We start from the raw sequence: 27,792 nt of genomic DNA on the forward strand, positions 1-27,792 counted from the left end.
CGTACTAAAATCTGAAACTTTCATGCATGAAGCTGCCTTTTCTTATAGAAAACTATAATAACTTGTTGAACCAAGCAAACTTTAATAACATCACTACTGTCTTTTTTTAGTTGTACTATATCAAGAAAAGTTGAAAAGTTTTATTTTTTTTTTTTTAATGTTATGTAAAATAACTGTAAAATGCTGCATGCAATCTGACTTTTCAGAAGCCTTGGAACTCTTATGCAGTTTAAAGAGAACTGCCTATAGTGAAATTTGTACTTTATACAAGTAGCACCCTTTATGGACCGTATACACAGCAAGGAGCAATACTCACCCTGTTTACCCACTACAGGAACCAATATACTCCCATTCCATGTCAGGTCATTTGCGACACTGTTTCCAACAGAGTTGTTGGCAGAGGAACAATTCAAAGAAATAAAGCAAAAAAAAAACAAAAAAAAACTGGATGGCTTGATGTAAAATGTACAGAGCATGTGTATCTATGTTCCTCTAAGATAATCTGCCAGGTACAGTTCAACTGTGCTGTGATTTAAACTTCCTGGACCAGCAGCTCCCACAGACTACAGGGGCCACGTGGCGTTGAAACCATGGGATGGCTTTAGTGTACCTGGCAAGAGAAAAGCTGTCAGCTGTCTCCCACCCACTTTACAGGGAGCACAGGCGAGTATGTTACTTGCTGTGTGTATTTATATACTGAATTGGAGATTGAGGGAATAACCAACCAACCTTATAATCAAATAGTTATTTTATGGCTGTTATACTCCATACTTTTAAAAGGTCGGCCTCCACTCAGTTATCCCAAGACCCTGACCTTGATGTCATGGACTTACAAGTGCACTGAAACAGCCACATTTTGCTTACAGTTCTGGTTATGTTGCTTCGTTTGCATCAGAAACATGCACAACAGCAGGATGAGTGCAAGTCTGCGCTTTCGCTGGACATCCTGACATGAGACATGTCCCTCTGTGTCACGGGAATAACATATCAAAGCGAAGGAATGTTTGGTTTTTTTTTAATTTGATTTCATTAATATTGGTATTTTGCTGTTGCTTTCTGCAAAGCTCACACAGCATGAGAAGCTAGCAATTCTCCACTGTGGAAAATCTCACAGCTACTTAGTTTGTGTCAACACAATGCTGTCTGCTCATTAACAAATCAGTTTTGTTTGTCTTTACCAAACAGATCACTTTAGATCTACTTTCATTTTTCAAATGAGAAGTATCTTGTTAGATGAGGAGTAAAAAGCATTAATATACAACTTTTAATTTGTGTTAATTATAGTGCTCCAGGAAAATATGCATGTCTTATTTGAATGCAAATATGGCGTCTAGTTAACAGCTAATTTCATGGATTCTGTATAAACATTGTGGTGGATCTCTTGCATTTGAAATATACTGAAACATTTTAAAGTCACTTATAACAATAAGAATACCTTTCTCAGAAGAAAAGGTCCTCCATTAAAAAAATTCTGTTTCCAGTGAAATTTTTTTTTTCTTCGCCTAAAGCGGAAAAGCAAATCTGCATCCCAATCTGGTTTGGTTTTCCCTTTTTTTTTTTTGCTGGACTGTACAGAAAGTGCATGCGAATTGTTGTGGTTATGCAATGACTTGTGACATGTTTGATACTAATGTTTTGCTACCATGTGACGGCTGCAGAAATAGTCCTCGGCTGCATCCTACAGATTTTTGTATTTCAGTATTATCTATCCTAACATTGTACTTTTTTTGTCTGCTTTGTTTAAAATATTTATAAACACGAAATAAAAAAGGAAAAAAAAAAGGTTCTCTTTAAAAGTTTCCGTTTAGTTCTTTCAAAAATGTATTCTACATGGCTGGATTTATTACATTGAATTAAGCAAATTGCAAGCAAATGTATATTTCAAAATATTTTAAAGTTTAAGACCAATGGGATTAAAGAATTTTAATGTAAAATTTACTTCCATTTGGCTTCTGTACAGCCACCCAAGAAAAGTATGACATCAAACTAGCATGCCAGGGGTCCTTACACAAACCTGGAACCCTCTTCTTATTATTATTAATTTTGATGAATCCCATTTCTTACAAGTATATAGCAAAGCGATGTACATATAAAATAATGAAAAAGTTACAAAACATTAGATAAGTACAATTCTATAAAAAAAAGGAATAATAAATTTATGATTGGCCAGGAAACACTAATTTGGAAGAGGAAGGTTTTAAGAAGCTTCCTAAATTTAAGATAGTCTTTCTCAAGGCACAATCCTAAAGGAAAAGAATCCCAAAGACTGGAAGCCAGACAAGAGAAACATCTTTCACGGGTCTGATCATCTCTGGTGAAAAGGAGAGGCAGTAATTGTTGTAAAGAACATCAGGTGCCTGTGGGCTGGTACGGAACAAGAAGACTGGATAAGTATGGCGGAGCACACCCCAGCAGGAAGCTTTCATGGTTAAGCAACCAATCTTGAATTGAATCCTGAAAGAAACTGGAAGCCAGTGAAGCTCGGTGAGTCTTGAATTGAATCCTGAAAGAAACTGGAAGCCAGTGAAGCTCGGTGAGTAATGGTGTGACATGATCAAAAGATTATTTTAGCTGCTTTGTTCTGTACTATCTGAAGTCTGCGAACAAGATTAGAAGAGAAACCATGCAAAGTGGCAATGCAATATTCTAACCTGCTGCGTATGAGAGAGTGAGTCGGTGTCTTCACATCATTAATATCCAAGAACGGTCTGAGTCTTTGGATGAAGCGTAAAGCCCCAAATGCAACAACTCAAACCACCTATTGTAAAACATTATTATACGTCCCCCTTATCAGGTAAATTTTCAAAGGAGTTACACATGTAAATGTAACATACTATCTAAGCAATTTTCAAAAGTGCACTTAATGCGGGTAAAACCTGTTGATAATTGAATGGCATATATATAGCAATTTTCAAAAGTTTCGGAAAATCAGGCCATGTGTGTTTGGACTGCTGTGGAGGGCAGGGTTGAGAGGACAGGTGGGGAAAGATGTTGGTGTTTTGGACTAAAGGGATTTGTGTGCCCATCTACCCAAGGTGGTAAAGTACAAGAGAGGAATGTCTCAATGTCGGCAGACTGAATGGGCCAACTGGTGTTTGCCATCAAACATTTTATTTACTGTCTTCACACCACATTTGAAATTTCCAGTATCCTCTCAATAACTCAGTTAGATAAAACTTCAGAGTGACACTATAGTTATGGCCCTGTCCCCAAGAATCCAATCCTTATTAATGCTTTTCTACTACACTGGATGCATTGGAGAAAAAGAATCGGCCAATTTGATGTGGGCAAAACTGAATCGGATAGAAATCTATGGAGAAATGTTCCCTTCAGTGTGTTCCATGCATCACTGATCTTCCAGCAGCTTCTAAATAAGTTCCTAGCAAGACAGAAGTGGCACAACCAGTCTAAAAAAAAAATCTAAACTTATACTGTTGACTATAATGACACCTTGCGTTATCCTTTTTTATTTATTCTGTAAAAATAAAAAATGTGCAGCCCATGCTCTGTGATCTCTGGACTGTTTTGCCTGTTCTTTTTTGTGCAGATGGGGGCAAGTTAGAGAAGTAAGAAAATTAATTAAAATGCCCAAGTAAAACAACTGAACAGAACAGAGGGGATTTATGTGCTGTAAAAATATAAATCTGGATAGCTCATTGACTGATTTGGCTTTTTCCACCATATATATATATATGGTTTTCCACATTCCCCCCATTATAAGTGGGGGGAATGTGGAAAACAGGTTTTGCATTCAGACAACATTCAACAAGGCATTGATCTGTGCAGTCTGGGTAACCAAGCATCGGGGTAACTTGCTTGATGTGGCGGTTACTAGCCTTAACCATTAAGCCTTATGCTCACCTTTGATACAACTCCAACATTACTCTCTGCATCAATGGCAGGGGATGGCAGGAAACTTGAATCAAACAGTTACCAACAAGGGCCCTGAACTTGGTGGTAGATGAAACAGATAAGTATGGGAAAATAAGTGTGGGAGCTTGCTGGGCAGACTGGATGGGCCGATTGGTCTTTTTCTGCCGTCATTTCTATGTTTCTATGTCCAACATTGTTTGAATTGAGTGTTAAGCTATTAAAGAATGGAACAAATGTAAATGTTAAACAGCTGGGTTTTGAATGCCTGCACGGGACTTTCAATCCATTGGCTTGAGTGACAGAAGACTACAAAGGCAACGTGCTCCATCTTCCCAGGGCGGCATGCATGACCTGTCTCTCACCCGAGGAACCCCAGATTGCTAAGTCAAGGCTTCATTCTGAATCTACTAAGAGAAAATATACTAAGAACTAGTATATAAAGAGAAGTGAGGTGCAGACGGGGGAGGAGCGGAAAGGAACATCACTGCCCATCCCTGTATTTCCTGATCCTGGTCATGATCACTCAGGTGATGGCCTCGCGCAGAGGCCAAATAATACAAACAGAATGTTTCAGTGCAGCTTTGCTACAGTGAAGGAGGTCAGCAGTACATCATTCATCAGCCCTAGCTCAGCAGCCCATTCCTTAATTTGCAATAATTTAAATCTAGCTATTGTACAGATTTATTTAGCTTTAAACTCTTAATATTCATAAATGTTAATCAGTTCCTCATGTATTTTCATTTCAGTTATACTCAACTGGTACTACAGATGCATAAGCAATAGCAGTCACAGACCCCTCCCACATAAGCTGACATCAAGACAAATATGTGAACAGTATGGTAAACGTAAATATGTGAACAGTATGGTAAATGTAAATATGTGAACAGTACGGTAAACGTAAATATGTGAATAGTATGGTAAACAAATATGTGAACAGTATGGTAAATGTAAATATGTAAACAGTATGGTAAACGTAAATATGTGAACAGTATGGTAAACGTAAAACCGCACCTTGAATTAACAGCATGTGTATTTTTTATTTTTCATTAATGCAATTAGTCCTATTTAGGTTAATTTAACAAGCTTTGTTTCCCCCTTTAATCTGGTATCTACTTTAGACCAAGATTTAAAAAAAACAACCAAAACAAAACAACTCTTACTGCATTTGGGACCAGACTTTTGCTAGACAGCAAAGTACCTGCTTTCTCCACACTGCGTAAGTACACCACAGAAAGACCTGTTAGCTTTACATGCAATGCATAGGAAGGACATGTGCAGGTAAAATAAAAAATGGTGTGGAGTTTGCAGAAATCCTTTTGAAGTAGTCATCCAAGGTTTAGTACCATCACTTGAAAAGCACAATTAAAACCATTTGTGTGGTCACGTTTGGGGCTTGTTTGCCAACAGAACCTGAACTGACTAATCAGATTGGTGGATTCAGATTCTCTCTGCAAACAAGCCATATTAGATGTGAGCAAAACAATTGGAATTAGGTCTCAAATATTTCAAGAGCATGACCTACTCAAAAAAGGGGTTCTTTCCATTAACTAATGGCAAAGTAACTTTTTACAACCATAGTTGGGTAGTCTGAAAAAGATTCAAACTACAATTATTAATCACAGTAAAATCTCCTTTCGTGTAGATGAATATCAATGCATGTAGCTTTTTTTTCTTTTTTTTTTTAACAGTTGATTTAATCCCAACTGACCTGCCTTTGTAGCTTCTATCTCCTGTCTGTTGTAAGAAGCACCTTGCCTATATCAGTCTCGAACCAAGTCCTCAGATATTCCAAGATCTGTGCTGGAAATGGCAAAATTTACTAACCCAGCTTAAGGACTGCAACAGCAGAACTACTCTGTGTATGGACTGCTGGTGGTCTGCGCTTGTTTTTGTATGAATTAACAAAGTAGGGATATGCCAGGATATCTTCCCTGTGCAGAGCTGCTGCTACTACCACTATCATCTTTGAAAATGTGTGAGGAGCCATCAGCAGCCCAGAGGGGAGTGCCTGAAACTGGAAGTGCTCACCTAGCACTGCAAATCTGATGGTCTTTCTAAATAGGAATGTGAAGATAGGCCTCCGAGAGATCCAAGGGCACTACATAAGAACATGCCATCCTGGGTCAGACCAAGGGCCCATCAAGCCCAGCATCCTGTTTCCAACAGTGGCCAATCCAGGCCATAAGAACCTGGCAAATACCCAAAAATTAGGTCTATTCCATGTTACTGTTGCTAGTAATAGCAGTGGCCATTTTCTAAGTCAACTTAATTAATAGCAGGTAATGGACTTCTCCTCCAAGAACTTATCCAATCCTTTTTTAAACACAGCTATACTAACTGCACTAACCACATCCTCTGGCAACAAATTCCAGAGTTTAATTGTGCGTTGAGTGAAAAAGAACTTTCTCCGATTAGTTTTAATTGTGCCCCATGCTAACTTCATGGTGTGCCCCCTAGTCTTTCTATTATCTGAAAGAGTAAATAACTGATTCACATCTACCCGTTCTAGACCGCTCATGATTTTAAACACCTCTAGAAACTCTCCTTTCCTGACCACCAAGATCATGGAGTGTAGAGTTTCCATGCGAAAGTGAGGCAGCCGCAAGGATACATTCACTATCTTGAGATCTAGGATGGTCCAAAACGTGCCCTCCTTTTTGGGGCCCTCGAAATAGATGGAGTACTTTCCCAGACCTCTCTCCACCTCTGACACTGGGACTACCACATCCAGAAGAAGTAAACTCCCCAGCATGGGCCACGCTGCCAGATTCTTCACCCTTGAACACACGGGGACACCATGAAAGCCTTGATCACTGGGTGAGCAACTTCTAAGGTGTAGCTGTCTTACTACAGAAAGAATCCATTGGTCTTTTATCTTGGTCCTTTCTTCGTAAAAGTAGGCCAACCACCCCCCTTTGCACACACACACTGGGAGTGAACCAAGAGAGCTTCATTGAGACCACGGGGGTGGAAACCCCCTCCAGCCCTTCTGCTGCCTGCTCTCACTGATGGGGCCTGAGAAACCTCACTAGTTTTTCTGTTGCTGGCATGGTTAGTGCACTGGCTGGCCAGGCAATGCAAATGTCCATGCACCTTATATCTCCTACTGTTCTGGGTAATGATATTACGCTGCGCATGCGCAGATATAACTCAATGACACCCTCAGCCCCTAATATTTTTATGCACTTCCCTTCCCCCTAACTATCCCTGCTAATTAAATGATGCAGCTTTTACAAAGCTCAGATGGCAAATGACTGTTTTGCATTTGTCTCCTTTTAAGTACAGAAAAGATCTGATTATAAAATCTCCACACTAAGAAAGCTTAAGGTGTTTTAAGAAAAAGATCCTCTTTGGACTTTTAAGCATCTTTGCCTTTATAAAAGAGTTCATCGCTGTTTCTGGCCATTCATATGGAAACATTCTGGTGGTGGTTTTCTCATACAGAGTAGAGAATTACTGTGTCAGTGTTCTGGGAAAAATATGCGTCCTTTAAATAGTTCTTTAGCCTCAAAAGAAAATGCTGCTCCAGGGCCCTTTGATGGGCCCCAGTGGCCTTACCTGGCACCTCGCAGTACTTACACAGCAATAGCAATCCTTATGGGCACCGTGTTGATTTTGGCTTCTCTTGCAAATGGTCTGGTTATTATGGCTTCCATTAAATACAAGAAACTGAGGTCACCACTAAACTACATCCTCTTGAACTTGGCAGTGGCTGACTTGCTGGTCACCTTTTTTGGAAGCAGCATCAGTTTCTCCAACAATATTAATGGTTTCTTTGTACTTGGCAAGTTGATGTGCGAATTTGAAGGCTTCATGGTCTCTTTAACAGGTAAGAGGAGTTCTGTTACAGCTGCAGCACAATCCCCTCTCTAACAAAACTACAAGGAATGTATGTGGTAAGACACGGGCTAAATGCCATAGAAATATCTCTCATTTCACTGCTATTTCTATTACAATGTTATTCTGTACAATCAAAAAATTCCCATTGGTGGGGGTCAATAACGGATCATCAAGTCCACGAATTGAAGTAAATGAATGTAGAAATGGCAGTCATTTATGCTCAACTTGCTGCTAGTTTTAATGTAAATAAGATAGAAAAATAACTAAAACAGATGCAAAGCAGCAGCAATTAAGGAATTCTTGTACATGCTGTAGCATGAGTACATAGAGGGAAATGCTCTGTAAGGTACAAAGTCTTTTTAAACTAGTACTACAAGAACAGTATTTGTGTTAATTAATCATGATCCTATTTATTTTGAAATTATGAAACAAATGGTAGATACAGCAAAACCTTGCATAGATATTCCACGGTGGACTTTTTTTCATTGCTGAAAGGAAATGGAAATAGAAAAGAAAAAATCTAAAGTAATCCAAAGAACATACAGAGATTGCGCAGAATATGCAAGTGTTTTTATGCAACAGAAAAACAACAATCCTTTTGTATCTTCTAACAGAAAATTGGCAGGTTTATAACTAGAGTGCAAGGCTCTAATAAACACAAATTATAAAATAACAATGTTTTTGGATATTTGAAGTCTTTTTGGCCATCCCTATATATGAGTAACTTTCAGGCATATATAAAAAAACATTTAACGTATAGAGTGTGGTAGCTTATTGCAGAAAATCCGTGCTTCTCTGTTACAATTACTAGAAACTTGTGGCAGCATCATTCAGTCAGTTCTATATTTAGATTTTGCTCTGAGGCTTAAAACTTACATTTTTATTTTAAATGTTATTAAAATTAAGGGAGCCATTCACACTTTCTATAATAATCAATAAGTGCATGTCAGCAATAAAAAGAGGTCTGAACCCACATGCAGGTAAATCTGCATAAAGCCTGCTCACAATACAAGTTGTTTTACAATGGAACAAGGACAATAACCTAAATCAGGCTTGGAGGGTTTTTGTGTTAGACTCAGAAATGCTTCAGTTAATGATAGGTTGTTTTACATACTGCTTCTACCCTTCCCCTTATCTTATAGAATATTTTAAGTCTTCTGACAGAAACATCTTTGTAAATTCTCAAGCCTATTGTTATTCTACTTATTAACCTGATCCTGTTAATTATTATTTTGCTCAATACATAGATTTAAGCTAATGGCTTTTTAACTTAAAAGAGTACTTTATTACAGGATTAAACTTACCATAGCAGTTAACATTCTTCAAGAAACTGATGTATTAATAAATTACATGTAATTAGTTTAGTGTTTTGGCCCTGCTTCTTTGGGCTTCCCAGACTGCTCTGCCATGATCCTTTCCCAATCCTTATTTTCCATCCCCTCCCCAATCTCTTAAACCAGCCATTGCAGGGCCACAAATTGCAACTCTGTCCAAAACCCCAACTACTGTGGGATGACCAGGACTAGTTCCCCCTCTACCTCTGCCAGCATCCCCATACAGGTCGAGGAGCCAGAAGCAGTACTCAGGAATCAAACCCAGATCTCCTGCCCAGGTCATTGATTGTGTTTCTTTTCAGTTTGCACCTAATCATTCAATGTGCTTGGTTTCAAACCTAGACAAAGACAGAACATTCCAAATGTAAAATACTGAAACTTATTGGCCTGGTAGTTTCCACGTACGGACTTCCAGCAAAATCGGAATTAACATCTACTGGGATACTGGCATCATGTGCCTTCATTTACAACTAGCAATTTTAGCCTCCTCCCACCCATCCTTGATCATTACAGTGACAACATTTGGCCAAGCTTCACAATGCACCCTCAGTCTGATTAGTATATATAGAAACATAGAAATGACGGCAGAAGACCATACGGCCCATCCAGTCTGCCCAGCAAGCTTCGCACTTTTTTTTTCTCATACTTATCTGTTACTCTTGGCTCTTAGTAATATATCACTTAGTAATATATCACTGAGTGATGGCTAGGACTCTCTTTCTGAAGCATCCTCTGCCTAGGCTGGACTAAGGAAAGGAAGCTAGGCTAAGGTCTTAACTGGCAGCAGTGCTACTACTGAGCTGGGCCTCCCAAAACACTGACATGGAGCCCGATATAGCAAAAAGATTCACTCTGGGAATAATACAACTCATAGCAGACTGCTTGATGAGCTATAATAATAAACTGTAAGGACAGATCATCATATATGTGACTACACCATATGTAGTTTTTAGTGCCATCACGTGGTGAAATCTTAACCCCCTTCTGACTCTCTCCAGATGCTCTCACCCCCACCTCCTATATGCTTTCTACCCCTCAGACTCTTTTTTTACCTTCTCGCACCCCTTCCCTTCTTCCAGATGCCGCCCCACGGCTCAGTTCCCTCCTCCTCCTCCCTCCCTGTCATTGTACCATCAGTGACTCTTCCTCCATGGAAGCCCGGCTCTCGATCCTCCCTCGGGCCGGCAGCAGGAGCAGCGTTTAATTGGGCCTCAGCTCCTACTACCGCGGGGACAACCTCGCAGCTCATACCACGAGACTGGCCCCCGTGGCAGCAGGAGATGAGGCTCAATTAAACGCTGCTCCTGCTGCCAGCCTGGGGGAGGATCGGGAGGTGGGCTGCAGGATTTCATGCCATCGGATCAGGCAGACTTTTGTTTAGCTGCGCCCGATCTGCTGTAGTTCACGCTTGCGCGGCAAGTCACGCGGGCCGAGGCTGCTGCTTGAGCTCCTGCTCCTCTGCCTCCCCCCGGAGCCCGACAGTACACAGCCTTCTGCGCCTCCGCTCCTCTTTAGCCCTGCGGCCCGCTGCTGCTACAGCCGGTTCCTACCTCGGCAATGGCATCTCCTTCGCCCTGTCGGCGTGGGCCCGCGCTTCTTTTTCTGGTCCCGCGCGGACGGGATGAAGGAAATGCTGCTCCTGCAGCCAAAGCCTCGTCTCTTCCGTCATTCGCAGAGCAAACATTACTTGAACCGCGTGGGGGCTTTCTATCTATGGCGCGCCCAGCGGTACAAATAGCGCTGCAGCAAGGAGAGACGAGGCACAGGCGCTGGGCGGGAAGAGGAACAGCCTGAGGAAACAGAGACGCGGCACCTGATGGGCTAAAAGCCAGTTTCAAGACATTTTAGTTCCTCTCCTGCCTTCTGGACACTAGCTTTAATTTCCATACAGTCCAGAGAAAATGCGGACAGTTGGCAACCCTAACTGAGAAGGAACCTATCGAGGGCACCCCTCGAAGGCTAAGTCATCGTCGAGGCAGGGGGAAAGCGCACTGCTCAACTGGATCGGTTCAATTTCGGAAACCTTTCCACTCCCCGGGCACAATCGCCGACCTATGAGGTTCTAGTCTCAACAAGGACAGTCGCTGGTGACCTCCTAGTTGGACATTAGGGCCAACATGACAAACGGGCACAGGAAAGGACAGCGAAAGTGATCCAGCCTGATTCATAAGAATCAAGGGCTGTATCATTGCCCCAATCGGAGCCGCGCCCTGGAAGCCTCCCCCCTAAAGGGGATCCAGAGTGTAGGCCAATAAGGGAAGAGCCTGTCCCGACTAATGGGAGGTATCCACCCCAAAAACAGAGTAAATAGGAATGCATTCTTGGCCAAGACATCCCAGTACACCGATGACTGTGGCACACAGGTATATGATGTCTTCCGGCACAAGAACACACAGATACACGCCAGCAGGCACCAAGTAACAGTGGTGCCTCTTTGCCGAATCTGCATCCTACAACAGTGGATCTAAGCACCTGCACCGCAGGGTCTATCAAGCCAACATGTGTAGAAAGACGCAGCACCCTCAGGCCTAGCAGTCCATGCCATGACCTGTATGGGCAAAAAAACTGCAGCAATGGTGTGTGAAGTGTCACCTTTGGTGTCATATAGCACACCCGGGTGCCAGACACATGAAGGTGCTAGAAAGCATTCATTGTGCCACCTGCCGATGGTTCCTAATGGCGATCAAGAGCCGCTGCAATAATGCACCTGGCACAGTGAAGGCACTCAATGACATGGAAGATGGCTCCAGTATTTTATAAGTAAAACAACCACAGGTATTTTCACTTTCGCATGCACATATTGGCACATAAAAAGGGGGTGAGCAGGGCAAACACTTACACATGTATATTGCTATTTTAAAGATACTTACGCACGTACATTTGCCAACCTACTTTCATATTTTTACATATGCTATTTATCTGGCATGATATTAGACATATTATTGTGTAGTACTGACTGGGTAGAAGATCTGGGGAAGTTCAGGCTGGAGAACCAGGAAGATCTGGATGACCTGAAGAAGGACTGGGTGATCTGGTGGAATAATTGGTAAACTGGTTAATTTCCTTTATGCATGCCTGTTTTAAAACTGGCAGACTTACATGAATAAGTCCTACTTTACTTTTAAGCAAAAATATGGGCCTGATTTTCAAAATCATTTACATGTTTAAAACTGGGTTTTACATATATAAAAGCTCTTTACCCATGTAAGTGGGCTTTTGAAAATTCATACAATATATGCCATTGAATTATCAATAGGTTTTACACATGTAAGGTGAATTTTCAGTTATACGTATAAATGTAACTACTATCATAGCAATTTTCAAAAGCCTACTTCCATGTATAAAGTGCATTACACATGTAAAACCCAGTTTTAAGCATGTAAATCCTTTTGAAAATTACCCCATAGTATGTTACATTTACACGTGTAACTCATTTGAAAATTCACCTGTTCATACGTATATTTTTAAAACAGCTAGGAAAAGTACACGTGTTCAATGCATTGATATACATGGTTTCAATGCATTGTATGTTTGTGCATAAGCCTACATACATGTTTGTTGTGGGGGTTGAGAAATGATTATTTTTGAAAATATGTGTTTATCATATGAGTGTGTTATGAAGAACTTCTATAGATGTGCCCAGGGCCATATACAAGCATATGTGCTGCTGGGCACATTTGTTTGAAAGTTATCTTCTACGTGTGTATATTTCAGTGCCTATGTTCGAAAATCAAATTATGCATGTAAATCATGTCTCTGCTCCGCCCCTGGAACACCTCTTGGCAGTGCGCATAAAATCACTTTTATGTGTAGCTTTACGCACACAAAACCCCCTCAGGTAATTTTTAAAAGGCCAGTTATGTCTATATAAATGGCTTTGAAGATTACCTCTTTAATGAGTTTTCTCTTCTTCACCCCAACTGTAAAGCAATTATGCAAGAACATAATCTCCATCAAAAATAAAAAGAATTCCCCCTAAACAGCTTAATTTGCTGAAACTCTCAGGAGAGTTCTGTCAGTACTGAATCCTTTTATAGGCTCTTGCTGAGGAATGGTAAGGTCAGAGTCAACAAGGCTTCTTTCTTTCAGGCATCGTAGGACTTTGGTCTCTGGCAGTCTTAGCCTTTGAGAGGTACATTGTCATCTGCAAATCCATGGGAGACTTCCGCTTCCAGCAAAAGCATGCAGTCATCGGCTGTGCTTTCACTTGGGCGTGGTCTCTGATCTGGACAACGCCACCACTCTTTGGCTGGTGCAGCTATGTCCCTGAAGGTATGGTATTTTGCTCATAAACCTCAAATATTGTGAATGTGGATCTTCCACCAAAAGCTGGGCATTATGCAACACAGACTTCTACACTGTGTGCAAGTTTGTCATGTCCTACCTACCCTAACAGCTTTTTAAAGGGCTTGCAGTCGCACCAGGAAGGGCAGTGTTTTGAACCGCAGAGGAAATGCAGATCTTATTTTATCCTTCTAAGAATTATTGTAAAGCTATACTTTAGTGCACGTTTGAGTAACTGTGCTGAAATGCATCTAAGGCACCTGCTTAAACTGCAGGTTTCAAGAGTGCATTTTGAATGTGTGTGCTGAGTAGGTCCAGTATAAAGCCCTTTATTTCAGGTAATGTGTATCTGCATAAAATGTTGGAATTTGAGAGGAAAAAAAATATACATATAAACAAACATACACACACTCATATATATAAACTTTGAAAATTACCCCCAAAAGATTTACATGCTTAAAGATGGGTTTTACATGTGTAAATGCACTTTATACACTAACAGGTGAATTTTCAAAGGAGTTATGAATGTAAATTTAACATACTATGGTAGCAATTTTCAAAAACTTTTTCTGGTATTGAGACAGTGTAGTTGCTTCATTTGTCAGTTTTTCTAGGCTAGAAGCCAACCTGGTATATACTTCTGGAGCTGTCTCCCTGCTCATTGTCCGCCTGCTGACCTCATTAGGCCGTTTTATGAAGTCAGCAGGCGAGCAATTTTCAAAAGCCATTTACCTACATGCAAGGTGTCAGAATAGTGCAATATTGGTTAGGGGCTATATACATTCTTTAGCAGTTACACTTGTTTAGGTCAATCATGTTCCAGATAGGGTTGCTAAGGTCATGGTAATTATCTCATAGACTACATGTTAGATACTGGTGTTCAGTCTTGTGGATTAGTAGCATGGCTCCTTCTTGTTGAGGATTATATGCAAAGCCTCTGAAAGCCAGGTTTTTACTAGTTTTCTGAAGGATGAGATCAGGGGTCTGTTTGGTAAGGAGAAACAAGGAGTTCCTCACTGTCAAAGCATAGCCTGCAAAGGTTTTCTTCCTGATGCTGATGAAGCTCATCATCTTGGGAGATGGCACTTCCAGTTGTGGCTGAGATTATGAGTGCAGGAAGCAAGTGGGTGTGGAGGGAGAGAGTAATCTCTGGAGCTAGATTGGAGTTTGTCCTTTGAGTGGTTTATAGGCTAGAACAGTGGTTCCCAACCCTGTCCTGGGGACCCCCCAAGCCAGTCAGGTTTTCAGGATATCCACAATGAATATGCATGAGAGAAAATTTGCATGCACTGCCTCCATTACATGCAAATTTTCTCTCATGCATATTCATTTTGGATATTCTGAAAACCCGACTGGCTGGGGGGGGGTCCCCAGGACAGGGTTGGGAACCACTGGGCTAGAACTAGGACTTTAAATTTAGTGCAAAATAGTATCGGGAGCCAGTGAAGGGTTTTAAAAACAGGGGTTATCTGTTTCTTTGCTATCATACGAGCTTCCATGTTCTGTATGAGCTGCAGACAGTTTAGGGCAAGGATGAGCAAACTGGGTGGCATGAACAACGCTGAAGGCTGTCCAATCAGGGAAGAAAAAATGGCTACACTGTGGAGTTTCGATGCTATGGAGACACTATAAGTGCAGGAGGGAGGAAGCTGCAAGAGTGTAGTGACATCATTGTAAGTATACTAAAAAAAATTAACCTAAGAATAGGATAATCAAAAGCAAACAAAACATAACGATTATCATCATTGTAAGAATACCATGGCTTCACCATGCATCTCTTTCCATGGACTGGAAAGATAAGTAGGTAGCTGTGGCAGGCCTGGATGGGGAGTTGCCTACTCTGTGGTAGAACCAGATATGGGGGGAACCACTGCAGTGTTTCACAACCCAGAAAGAGCTGCCACCCTCAGGCCTCAGTCCAGTAGTTTCTATTGCTGCCAGATCCCTGTCCAGGGAGAGAGACAGAAAAGTTGTTGCTCATCCAGAGGAATAGAAGTGGTGAGGTAGGGGAGGGGAATGGGTAAAAAGGCCAGAGAAAATGAGGAGGTGAGGAAAAGAGACTGGAGAGTGGCTAATGTAACCCCAATATTTAAAAAGGGCTCCAGGGGCGATCCGGGAAACTACAGACCAGTTAGCCTGACTTCAGTGCCAGGAAAAATAGTGGAAACTATTCTAAAGATCAAAATCACAGAACATATAGAAAGACATGGTTTAATGGAACAAAGTCAGCATGGATTTACTCAAGGCAAGTCTTGCCTCACAAATCTGCTTCACTTTTTTGAAGGAGTTAATAAACATGTGGATAAAGGTGAACCGGTAGATGTAGTGTACTTGGATTTTCAGAAGGCATTTGACAAAGTTCCTCATGCGAGGCTTCTAGGAAAAGTAAAAAGTCATGGGATAGGTGGCGATGTTCTTTCGTGGATTACAAACTAGCTAAAAGACATGAAACAGAAAATAGGATTAAATGGACAATTTTCTCAGTGGAAGGGAGTGGGCAGTGGAGTGCCTCAGGGATCTGTATTGAGACCCTTACTTTTCAATATATTTATAAATGATCTGGAAAGAAATACGACAAGTGAGGTAATCAAATTTGCAGATGATACAAAATTGTTCAGAGTAGTTAAATCACAAGCAGATTGTGATAAATTGCCGAAAGACCTTGTGAGACTGAAAAATGTGGATAAGTTCAAGGTGATGCATATAGAGAAAAATAACCCCTGCTGTAGTTACACAATTTAGGTTCCATAATAGGAGCTAACGCCCAGGAAAGAGATCTAGGCATCATAGTGGATAACACATTGAAATCATCGGCTCAGTGTGCTGCAGCAGTCAAAAAAGCAAACAGAATGTTAGGAATTATTAGGAAGGGAATGGTGAATAAAACGGAAAATGTCATAATGCCGCTGTATCGCTCCATGGTGAGACAGCACCTTGAATACAGTGTACAATTCTGGTCACCGCATCTCAAAAAAGATATAGTTGTGATGGAGAAGGTACAGAGAAGGGCGACCAAAATGATAAAGGGGATGGAACAATTCCCCTATGAGGAAAGGCTGAAGAGGTTAGGACGTTTCAGCTTGGAGAAGAGACGGCTGAGGGGGAATATGATAGAGGTCTTTAAAATCATGAGAGGTCTAGAACGGGTACATTTGAATCGCTTAGTTACTCTTTCGGATAATAGAATGACTATCATCAGTAGCGTGGCATATACTTAGTTTTTGGGTACTTGCCAGGTTCTTGTAGCTTGGATTGGCCACTGTTGGAAGGATGCTGGGCTTGATGGACTCTTGATCTGACCCAGTATGGCAATTTCTTATGTTCTTATGTAAAAAAGTTAAATAAGCAAATCACAACATGAGAAAATAAAAAAAGATAAGAAAACTAAGACAAATACAAAAATAGACAGAAAATAAGAAAAATTAGTGAAAACATAAAAAAGAAAAAAAAAAAAAAGGTTGAGCAGGCACCTAAAATATTTTAAAAGATTTTTCAGCCCTTACCATTGTGGTATGTGTTCTGTCTGGGTGTAGTTCATCTCTCTGGGTGTGGAGTTTGTGTGTCTGTGTGTCTGGTTTGCTGTGACAGTAATGTCAAGAGAGCTGTAAACATGTTCCCATCAGAGCGCTAAATGGACAAAAAAACTGGGGTGGCTCTCATGAGTCTGTTAGAGCTGTGCAAGCTCTTTTCCATGCCGGCCCCATCGGATGAGGTCCCCCACTTGTCTGACTGCCGGCTCCTTGCTTGTCCAGGGAGGAAACAAAACACCCTCAGTACCTGAATGCAGCGTCAAAGTGAAGTGTCACGAAAGGAGGAATATAAATAAATTATGAACTTTTTATAGCATATTATCACTAAGCTGTCCCTTTTTTAATACTTTCTTTTAGGTCTAAGGACATCATGTGGTCCCAACTGGTATACTGGTGGTGCCAACAATAGCAGCTACATAATAGCCTTGTTTATTACCTGCTTCATTATGCCACTTGGTCTGATTATATTCTCCTATGCCAGTCTACTGGGGACACTACGAGCTGTGAGTACAGACATCGTCTTAGGTTTCCCCAACTTTACTTCTGTAACATATGAGTCCATTAATAATGAGGGTTATCTGACTTTCTGTGCTTCCCCTTTCCACTTCTAAAAGAAGTACATTACACTGGATAAGGTAGTTTGCCTCTAAAAGAAGCTGCATCTGGCAAACATCAATTTATGGGAGAATGAAAAGTGAACCAGTTAAAAGTCCAGTACTGAAAAGGAAAGCATGGTTGGAAACTCAGAGACAATTTTTATGTTGTAAAAAATGAACTGCTATATTCTGCCTGCCCCACCATGGCCGCTGTCCTTCGTACCTCTGGCGTGTTTGAGCCTCCGAGGCGGCCGGGGGACCGCCTTCGCCGTCTATCGGCAGGCTGGGGAACAAGCGCGAGCACTGATGGGGACACTACTAAGCCTGATATATTATAGCGCCATCTATCGGCGGGCTGGGGAACAAGCGCGAGCACTGATGGGGACACTACTAAGCCTGATATATTATAGCGCCATCTATCGGCGGGCTGGGGAACAAGCGCGAGCACTGATGGGGACACTACTAAGCCTGATATATTATAGCGCCATCTATCGGCGGGCTGCGGAACAAGCGCAATCACTGATGGACACACTACCAAGCCCGATATATTATGGATTAAAATTTATTTTTTTTTTTGCATTTTCTATCTCCATATATCAATATGAGGACAAATACATAATTAGTGATACACAACTCTTCAGATTATTGTATCAGCACATAACAGACATTGCTTTGTTAATGTATTTAAGGGTTCTTCAAATTGCAATAGAGTAAAAATATATTTTGAAACATTTTTTTAAAATAATTCTAAGTATTAAGTCTTTCTCTTAAACATCCCTTCATAGCTTACAATTAATTATATCTTCTTGGTCAGAGTGCTTTTTCTCTCTTAGAATGCGCGATGTATTCATACCGCTGCAGCTGCATCCTCCCTGCAGCTGCATCCTCCCAATGTTTGAACTGCAGCTGCAGCGGTATGAATACATAGCGCATTCTAAGAGAGAAAAAGCACTCTGACCAAGAAGATATAATCACTGCGACATTTTCAGCGTCAGCACAGCACTCAATGTGAAGGAGCAAATTTTGCCATCACCTAAAGAGCACATTTTCACAGCTGAGTCATAGAGGTATATTCCATGCTTAAGAGTCACTCCCTGATGAAGAGGATTTACTCGAAACACTGCACTGTCGGGATTACAATACTTATTGCATGAAGTTATGTATACAATATCTTGGCGTCATAACTGTGAGTCTTGTATGGTATAACATTTAATTTTTGTATACCACCACAGCTGACTCGCACTGGACTATCAAGTTAGCCATCAGAATAATAGATTGAGCAACTTGTACATTCTGGGGTTTTCCAATGATTATAAATAACTTTTCTCTAACAACCACTAAGTTGGAGCTAGAGTCTCGTTAGTAGCCATTGGGCATATCCATATAGCCCAATTTAGGCACTTTATGAGGTTTCCCCAGTTCAAACATATACAATCCATTTCCAGCCAGACTATTCATATTTTTTGTTGAGTCTTTAAGTAATTACATTTTAAATTATTACAGAAAAAAGTTATTACTTAAAGTTGCAGAATTTTAAATATTTTGAGCAGAATTTCCCTAGAAATTCACTGTAAGAGTGTCCCTTCCACATACACACACCCTTGTACAGGCTCCCTCACTCTCTCGCACACACACATCCCCTCATACAGGGCCCTCTCTCTTGCATACGCACCCACACAAGCTCCCTTTCTCTTTCACACATACATCCTCACACAGGCTACCTATGTCTCTCTCTCACGCAGCCCTTCACACAGGCTCTGTCTCACACATACACAATCCCTTCACACAGGCTAGCACCCTCACATAAACACAATCCCTTTTTCATACACATGAGCTCCCAATCTCTCACACACATACACACTCCTTCACAATCTCCTCATATAGGCTCCCTCTCTCTGAAACCCACACTCAAGCATCCCCCCAGCCCCCTTCTCTTACCTCCCATGCTCTCTCTCATACCCTCCCCTCATGTAGGCTCCCTCTCTGAAATCCACACTCAAGCATCCCCCCCCACTCCCCATCTTACCAATCAAGCTGTCTCTCACCCTCCCCCCCCCCCCCTCTCCTCATATAGGCTCCCTCTCTCTGAAACCCACACTCAAGCATCCCCCCAGCCCCCTTCTCTTACCTCCCATGCTCTCTCTCACACCCTCCCCTCATGTAGGCTCCCTCTCTGAAATCCACACTCAAGCATCCCCCCCCACTCCCCATCTTACCAATCAAGCTGTCTCTCACCCTCCCCCACACCCCCTCTCCTCATATAGGCTCCCTCTCTCTGAAACCCACACTCAAGCATCCCCCCAGCCCCCTTCTCTTACCTCCCATGCTCTCTCTCACACCCTCCCCTCATGTAGGCTCCCTCTCTGAAATCCACACTCAAGCATCCCCCCCCACTCCCCATCTTACCAATCAAGCTGTCTCTCACCCTCCCCCACACCCCCTCTCCTCATATAGGCTCCCTCTCTGAAACCCACACTCAAGCATCCCCCCCCCACTCCCCGTCTTACCAACCAAGCTGTCTTTCACCCTCCCCCACACCCTCTCCTCTCTCACACATACATTCTCTCTCACCAGCATCCCCCTCTCCTCATATAGGCTCCCTTTCTCTGAAACTCACAATCAAGCATCCCCCTCCCATGCTCTCTCTCATAACCTCCTGCTCTCACCCTCCCCACCCTCCCTCTTACCAATCATGCTGTCACCCTCCCCTCTCTCACACACACATTTTCTCTCACCGGCATCCCCACCCCATGCTCTCTCTCACACCCTCTTGCTCTCTCTCACCCTCCCCTCACCCATCCTTTGACACACTTTCTATCTCACCGGCATGCTACGGGACGCGCTCCGTTCGCAGCGAAGATGAAGGCCCAGTGCGTCGTTCGTGGCGAAAAGGGAAGGCCCCCGTGTGCCGCGGGACGTGCTGTGTTTGCGGCGAAGATGAAGGCCCGGCGTGTCGTTCGCGGTTCCCTTTTGGCTGCGAACGGCACGCTGGGCCTTCATCTTCGCCGAGAACGGAGCATGTGCCGCGGGACGCGCTCCATTCGTGGCATGCCGTGGTCTCCCCTGCTATTTTCTGCACAGAATGCAATTCTGCGCAGGGGGGGGGGAGGGGGGAATTCTGCGTTCTGCAGTAGCGCAGAATTCCCCCAGAAGTTAGGAATAGCTGTTCCGCAGGAGGAACCGGACCAGAACACAGAGGATCCGGTCATGGCTGGTTTACGGGACCCTGGCCAGGACTTTTCCTTTCCATAAGATGGACAAGCAATTGATGGTCAGGGAGTGGGACACTCTGGAGACTGGTCTTAAGGTTAATAGGGCTATGGATAAGCTTTATCCCTTGCCTGAGGAGACTCTGGAGCTTTTGCGGGTGCTGAAGGTGGATGCTTCCGTGTCAGTGGTCAGAAAGAGGACCACCACTCCAGTAGCTGGCTCAGCAGCTCTGAAGAATCTGCAGTACAGGAAGCTTGAGGTGCACCTCAAGAAGATTTTTGAGGTTTCTGCTCTGGGCATCCGAGCTGCAGTTTTATGCTTCGGGCAAGTCTGAGATGGGTGCAGCAGTTACAGAGTGCCAGGGATCTCTTGCCCCAGGAATCTGAGCAGGCGGAATGCTTAGAGGCAGTGGTAGCTTATAGGGCCTATGCTTTATATGATCTTATTTACACCTCTTCTAGGACAATGGTGTCTGCAGCCTTGGCTAGGAAACTGTGGTTGCAAAACTGGTCGGCGGACATTTTGTTGAAGGCTCAAGCTTGGGGCGCTCCTCTTTAAAGGCAAGCTCCTTTTTGAAGAAGACTTGGAACATGGAACAGTTGATAAAATCAGCTCAGATATAATAAGGTGCATAAGCTACCGGAAGACAAGCCTAAAGGGTCCAAAGGGTTTCTGCTGGTTCGCTCTCGCTTTCGAGGCCAAAGGTGTTTGTTTCCATCATAGCAGAGCTCTGGGCGCAGGCTGAAGGCAGACCTCAGGGAGGTCTCAGTCCTGGTCCTTTCGTGGACGCATAGCGAACCGAGAAGGCTCCAGCCAAGGGCCTAGCAGAACCAAATCTTTGCAATGAAGTGAGGCTGACCCACTCCTCAATCCCAAGGGTTAATTGACTTTTTTTTTACGAGGAGTGGGTCAAGATCATGTCGGACTGGTGGGTTCTATGTGTGATAGGACAAGGCCAGTGAAGAAACTGATCGTTCAGCAGACCTTTCAAAGGCTAAGAATGCTGGAAGCCATTGTTCCCCTCCCCCAGGAGGAGCAGGGGATGGGATGTTATTCCATTTATTTTGTGTTACCGAAGAAGGAAGGGACCTTTCATCCAATTCTGGACTTGAAGAAAGTAAACGTGGCTCTCAAGGTTCCCCATTTCTGGAGGGAGACTGTCGGGTCTGTCATAGCAGCAGTGCAGAGTGGGGAGTTCTTGCCTTCCCTGAATCTGACGGAAGCGTATTTACACATTGGGATCCACCAGGATCATCAGAGATACCTCAGATTTATAAGAACATAAGAAAATGCCATACTGGGTCAGACCAAGGGTCCATCAAGCCCAGCATCCTGTTTCCAACAGTGGCCAATCCAGGCCATAAGAACCTGGCAAGTACCCAAAAACTAAGTCCATTCCATGTAACCATTGCTAATGACAGTGGCTATTCTCTAAGTGAACTTAATAGCAGGTAATGGACTTCTCCTCCAAGAACTTATCCAATCCTTTTTTAAACACAGCTATACTAACTGCACTAACCACATTCGCTGGCAACAAATTCCAGAGTTTAATTGTGCGTTGAGTAAAAAAGAACTTTCTCTGATTAGTTTTAAATGTGCCCCATGCTAACTTCATGGAGTGCCCCTTAGTCTTTCTACTATCCGAAAGAGTAAATAACCGATTCACATCTACCCGTTCTAGACCTCTCATGATTTTAAACACCTCTATCATATCCCCCCTCAGTCGTCTCTTCTCCAAGCTGAAAAGTCCTAACCTTTTTAGTCTTTCTTCATAGGGGAGTTGTTCCATTCCCCTTATCATTTTGGTAGCCCTTCTCTGTACCTTCTCCATCGCAATTATATCTTTTTTGAGATGCGGCGACCAGAATTGTACACAGTATTCAAGGTGCGGTCTCACCATGGAGCGATACAGAGGCATTATGACATTTTCCGTTTTATTCACCATTCCTTTTCTAATAATTCCCAACATTCTGTTTGCTTTTTTGACTGCCGCAGCACACTGCACCGACGATTTCAGTGTGTTATCCACTATGACACCTAGATCTCTCAGAAAGCATTTTCAGTTTTGCGCTCTTCCGTTCAGTCTAGCCACTGCGCCGAGGACATTCACCAAGATAATGGTGGTGGTAGCGGCAGCCCTCAGAAAGGAGAGTGTGCTGGTTCACCCATATCTGGATGACTGGCTCATCCAAGTGAAGTCGGAGGACCTTTGTAGTCAGGCAGTGGAAGTGGTCTTGCACTGCTTGAGATCCTTGGGCTGGGTTGTGAACCTGGCCAAGAGCTACCGTTCTCCTACAAAGGTTCTGGAGTTCTTGGGTGTGAGCTTCAATACCTGTGAGGGAAAGGTCTTTCTCACGGAGGAGAGGATTGTCAAGCTGCAGGTGTAAGTTCAAAACTTGTTGGAGACCTGAGTGCCCAGGGTCTGGGATTACTTGCAGGTCCTCAGTTCTTTGGCCTCGACCTTGGAGCTGGTCCCATGGGCGTTTGCTCATATGAGACCTCTACAGAAAGCATTGCTATCCCGGTGGGATCCAATTTCAGAGCAGTTTCATCTTCCGCTACCGCTTACAGAGTTCGCCAGGTCCAGTCTTTTGTGGTGGCTTGGCTGGGACCATTTTGTGCCGCGGGGTGGACCTTGAGGTGCCTCAATGGATGGTAGTGACTACTGACGCCAGTCTCATTGGTTGGGGGGGGGGGCTGTGTCTCAGTCCCAGTCATTGCAGGGCCAATGTTTGGCGGAGGAAGTGACCTGGTCCATCAATTGCCTAGAGATGAGAGCGGTACGGTTGGCTCTGGAGGGGTTTCTTCCTCTTCTGCACAACTATGCAGTCAGATTACTGTCAGACAATGCAACGGTGGCCTACATCAACCAGGGAGGTTCCAAGAGTCAAGCAATTGCTCTGAAAACAGAGATGCTAATATTCTGGGTGGAGCAGCATCTGGCTTTGACAGCAGCGTTGCACAAAGCGGGGTCCAACAATGTGCAAGCGGATGTCCTCAGCCGATAATTGGATCCCAGAGAATGGGAGCTATCGGAAGAAGCAATGACACTCATTTCTCGCAGGTAGGGCATGCCTCATATGGATCTGATGGCAACCCAGAGAAATGCCAAGGTACCGTGTTTCTTCAGTAACAGAAGAGAACACGGAGCGGAAGGGGTCGGTGCCCTGGTGCTTCCTTGGCCACACAACATTCTGATCTACGTGTTTCCTCCATGGCCTCTCCAAGGCAAAGTTGTAAGGAGAATAGAGGGCCACCCAGGAAAGTTGATTCTCTTGGTTCCAGAGTGGCCACAAAGGCCATGGTTTGCGGATTTGGTTAATCTAGCAGTGGATGGCCCCCCGAGGCTGGGCCAGCTACCAAATCTTCTATGGCAGTGCCCTATATTTTCACATTAAGTGGATTGCTTTTGTCTAGCGGCTTGGCTTTTGAAAGGAGCAATTAAGGAAGAAAGGATATTCGGAGGATGTTATTTCTACTCTGCTGCGAACTCGCAAGACCTCTACTTCTTTGGCATATGTCCGGGTTTGGAGGGTCTTCGAGTGTTGGTGTACGGAGCAGGGGGTTGGATCCTGGCGAGCATCAGTGGCGTAGATTCTTACCTTTTTATAGAGAGGCCTAATGAAAGATTTGTCCTTTAGTTCCTTGAGAGTGCAGGTGTCAACCTTGGGCTGCTTGTGAGGCTAGGTTCATGGAACAACTCTGGCTGTTGTAAGATGTGTCTTTCCTGGAGCCTTAACTTGGTTCTGAAAGGCATATGCAAAGCTCTGTTTAAGACTCTTAAGAGAGCCACCATAAAAGATCTGACTTCGAAGGTGGTTTTCTTGGTGGCGATTTGTTCAGCCAGAAGGGTGTCTGGGGGGCGCTATTGAGCAGCACTACGAAATGGCTGCTTAAAACATTTGCTCCCTTCAAACCCCTCTCTGAGAGGCTTTTCTACCACTCCTAACCAGGGATATCTGCCCGCACAGAGCAGTCGCTGCAGTGAAACATAGTCAGGATGACTGCGAGACGGAAAACTACAGACCTTAAAACAGTTTTCCTTCAGCAAACTTGCTGAAGAGATTCTTCCCGATGAGGAGCTGCAGGCCCCGAAATCACGAGGAGAGTCACAGTGCCGGAGGAGCCGGATTTCATTCAAGATCACCCCTGTGAACAAAACGTGGGAACTCTACACCCGGATATACCCATCCAGACGGAAATTCGAAACTGGTTCATAGAACTTCAGTTCGATCTACAGTCACAAAGCTGAAATTCTGGCACTCATGGAAGAAATGAAAGAGGATCTGAGCAGTATGGGGCATCGAGTGGACGAGCTGGATATCAGGGCGGACAATCAGAGCTCCCATCTCGATTCCCTTAGCCAAACCATGACCCAGCTCACTACAAATACCGAAACCATGGCTGAAAAATTGGAGGATTTAGAGAACTGGTCACGGCGCTCTAATATCCGCATTCGAGGAGTGCCAGAATCGGATCAGTATATCGACTGCATGAAAACAGCGGTGGCCATTTGCTCTGATCTCATCTCGGCACACGGGGCCCTTTCTGGTGATATGGCAGCATCCCCTCCGATAGAATTGGAACGGGCTCACCGTGCATTAGGCCCCCGGCGTGACAACAAGCCCAGGGACATAATCCTCAAATTTTTAAACTTCCGACAGAAGGAGGAGATTATAAACCTGGCCAGGGCCAACCCGTGCTGGAAGTGGAACGACATAGAACTATCCGTGTACGATTTAGCACCCTCCACTCTCCAAAAAAGATGCCAGCTAAGGGAAGTGACTGCGGCATTGCGCTCTGAAGGGAAAAAATACCAATGGGCTTTTCCTTTTGCGCTGCTTTTCCAGCGACAGGGCATTACTTACAAAATAAAGTCACTAGAGGATGCAGCCCGCTCTTTCACAGAGGCAGGCCTAAACCTGGTGTTCGCGGTTACGGCTCCCGCAGCCTCATAAAAAAGCTCAGATACAACCCCAAGATGGCGGCGGCCTGGAACCAGACGAGGTCGTCTCCGCAGGCAGCCCAGTCAAACTGGCACCATCCACGCAGATAAGGGTTGATTATCTGAACTCTCTGATGCTTCAATGCGACGACGATGTTGGCTGTTTTTACTAATGCTCTATGAGTTTCCTACTGGGTCATCTCCGTTCTCTTTTGGCACTGTATTTTGATATTAATCTTTACTACATATGCAGGAACCTTGGCGATTGTATGCTAAACTACTTGAACGTTAGAGCTTCACATTGGCTTTTGATACTTCTTTTCCTAGAGAGGGCTGGAGGGGTCTGTCCTTGGCCTACTGCGCTGTTCCATACATCCCCAGGACCAAGATTCGCAGGGAATTGCGAGCGAATCTTCCCAGGTCCAGAAAGTGGACATGACAGAGTCACTTATGTTATGGACTAATGGTGTTATGTGCAAGATCAAGCTTTTCTATGTGATTTTCTCTCTGTTGGTATGTTTTTTTTCCACCCTGTCTCATCTCTATATAGGGGTACCTCAATGGCCTTTCCACAGCATGCTCACTAACTCTTCCAGTAAATATGGTTAAGATACTATCCCTCAATGTAAAAGGTTTAAATACCTATAGAAAGCGTTTTCTCTTTAGAAAAGAAATATTGCCCCAGAAAGCAGATATAGTTTATGTCCAGGAAACCCACCTGAAGTGTAGATATGACCACCTACTTGCCTATAAGGAATACCCACATAAATATTTGGCGGCCGCGGATAGAAATCATAAATACACGGGCACTGGGATTTTAGTGTCGGCCCAGTTAGTGTTTGAATACATTTCTCATGTAGCCGATCCAGAGGGACGGTTCTTGCTCTTGAAGATCCGGCTGGGCACTCAGATTTATACGTTGCTATCCCTTTATGCCCCTAACCAGGACTATGAGTCATTCCTAGCTAAGCTTAAAAACCTGTTACTGACTCATGCCAATGGTGTTTTAATTATTGGCGGTGACTTCAATCTCACTTTGAAGCAGGACCTGGATAATTCTAGTCTGCAATCCCATTACCCTGGCAAATCTAGAAAAGCATTGCATAATATAAATGATTGGAGTTTAATCGATATTTGGAGGAACCGGTTTCCCAGATCTCGCTCTTATACATTCTATTCTTCCCCTCATGCGAGTTATTCTCGCATTGATTACTTCTTGATAGATAAGCAAATTGGAAATAGAGTCCTTGGCACGGATATCGATATCATAACGTGGTCTGATCACACGCCTATTAGCATAGATGTCAATATGAGTAATAATGATCTGGGAGACCGATTCTGGAAGCTCAATGAATCTCTGTTTCAAGACGTGTCTTTTACTAAGAAGTTTGAGAGACAAATGCAAGAGTATTTTGTGTTTAATGACACTCCCACCACCACATCTAGTATTCTATGGGAATGCTCTAAAGCGGTAGCTAGGGGACTTCTAATATCCAGAGCAAAAAGGGACAACAAATATCCAGAGCCAAAGCCAAAAGGGACAACAAATATCCAGAGCCAAAAGGGGCAACAAAAAAGGGACGAGTTGCTTTGTGACCTGCAAGCTGTGTCCCAAGAACATATGTGCACTCAGTCCCCTCATTGTTATCAGAAATTTTTAGCATTACAATCTGAATTATACAAATTAGACAATGCACAATTTATACACCAGTTGGAAATCACTAAGCAAGCTTATTACGAGGGAGGTGATAAAGCAGGGCGCCTGCTCGCTCGAAGGTTTAAAGCCAGGACATCCCAAAACATCATACCTAAAATCAAAAACGCTGGGTGCGGTATGCTGACAGCTTCTCAGGAGATCCGAAAGGCATTCTCCGAATTTTATAGAACCCTCTATAGCGCCAATAAGAATATTCAGCAATCTGATATTAATAACTATCTGCAGGACATTAATTTACCTAGCATTTCTGACAAGCAGCAGACTTTACTGGATGCCCCAATTACGGTGAAAGAAGTGCTATCGTCATCAAATCCCTTAAACCAGGCAAGGCACCAGGTCTCGATGGCCTCTCAGGTGCATATTACAAAAAATGTGCCCACACGCTAGCTGAACCTCTTGCCCACTTCTTTAATGGTCTTTGGGAAGCGGGTAGCCTCACTCCCTAGGCAAATGTGGCAGGAAT

The 27,792-nt window shown here is 43.4% G+C and overlaps 1 protein-coding gene across 1 annotated transcript in view; it reads left to right on the top strand.

The window, feature by feature from the left end:
* Window positions 1-7,353: 7,353 nt before the first annotated feature.
* LOC115097592 (pinopsin-like) overlaps window positions 7,354-27,792 on the top strand; it is a 33,371-nt gene continuing 12,932 nt past the window's right edge. Inside the window, exons 1-3 of the mRNA XM_029613530.1 lie at window positions 7,354-7,702; window positions 13,137-13,319; window positions 17,219-17,364. Of these exons, the coding sequence (XP_029469390.1) occupies window positions 7,354-7,702; window positions 13,137-13,319; window positions 17,219-17,364 (678 nt within the window). The remainder of the gene's footprint in view (window positions 7,703-13,136; window positions 13,320-17,218; window positions 17,365-27,792) is intronic.

Source organism: Rhinatrema bivittatum, chromosome 8, assembly GCF_901001135.1.
Source record: "Rhinatrema bivittatum chromosome 8, aRhiBiv1.1, whole genome shotgun sequence".
Lineage (NCBI taxonomy): Eukaryota > Metazoa > Chordata > Amphibia > Gymnophiona > Rhinatrematidae > Rhinatrema > Rhinatrema bivittatum.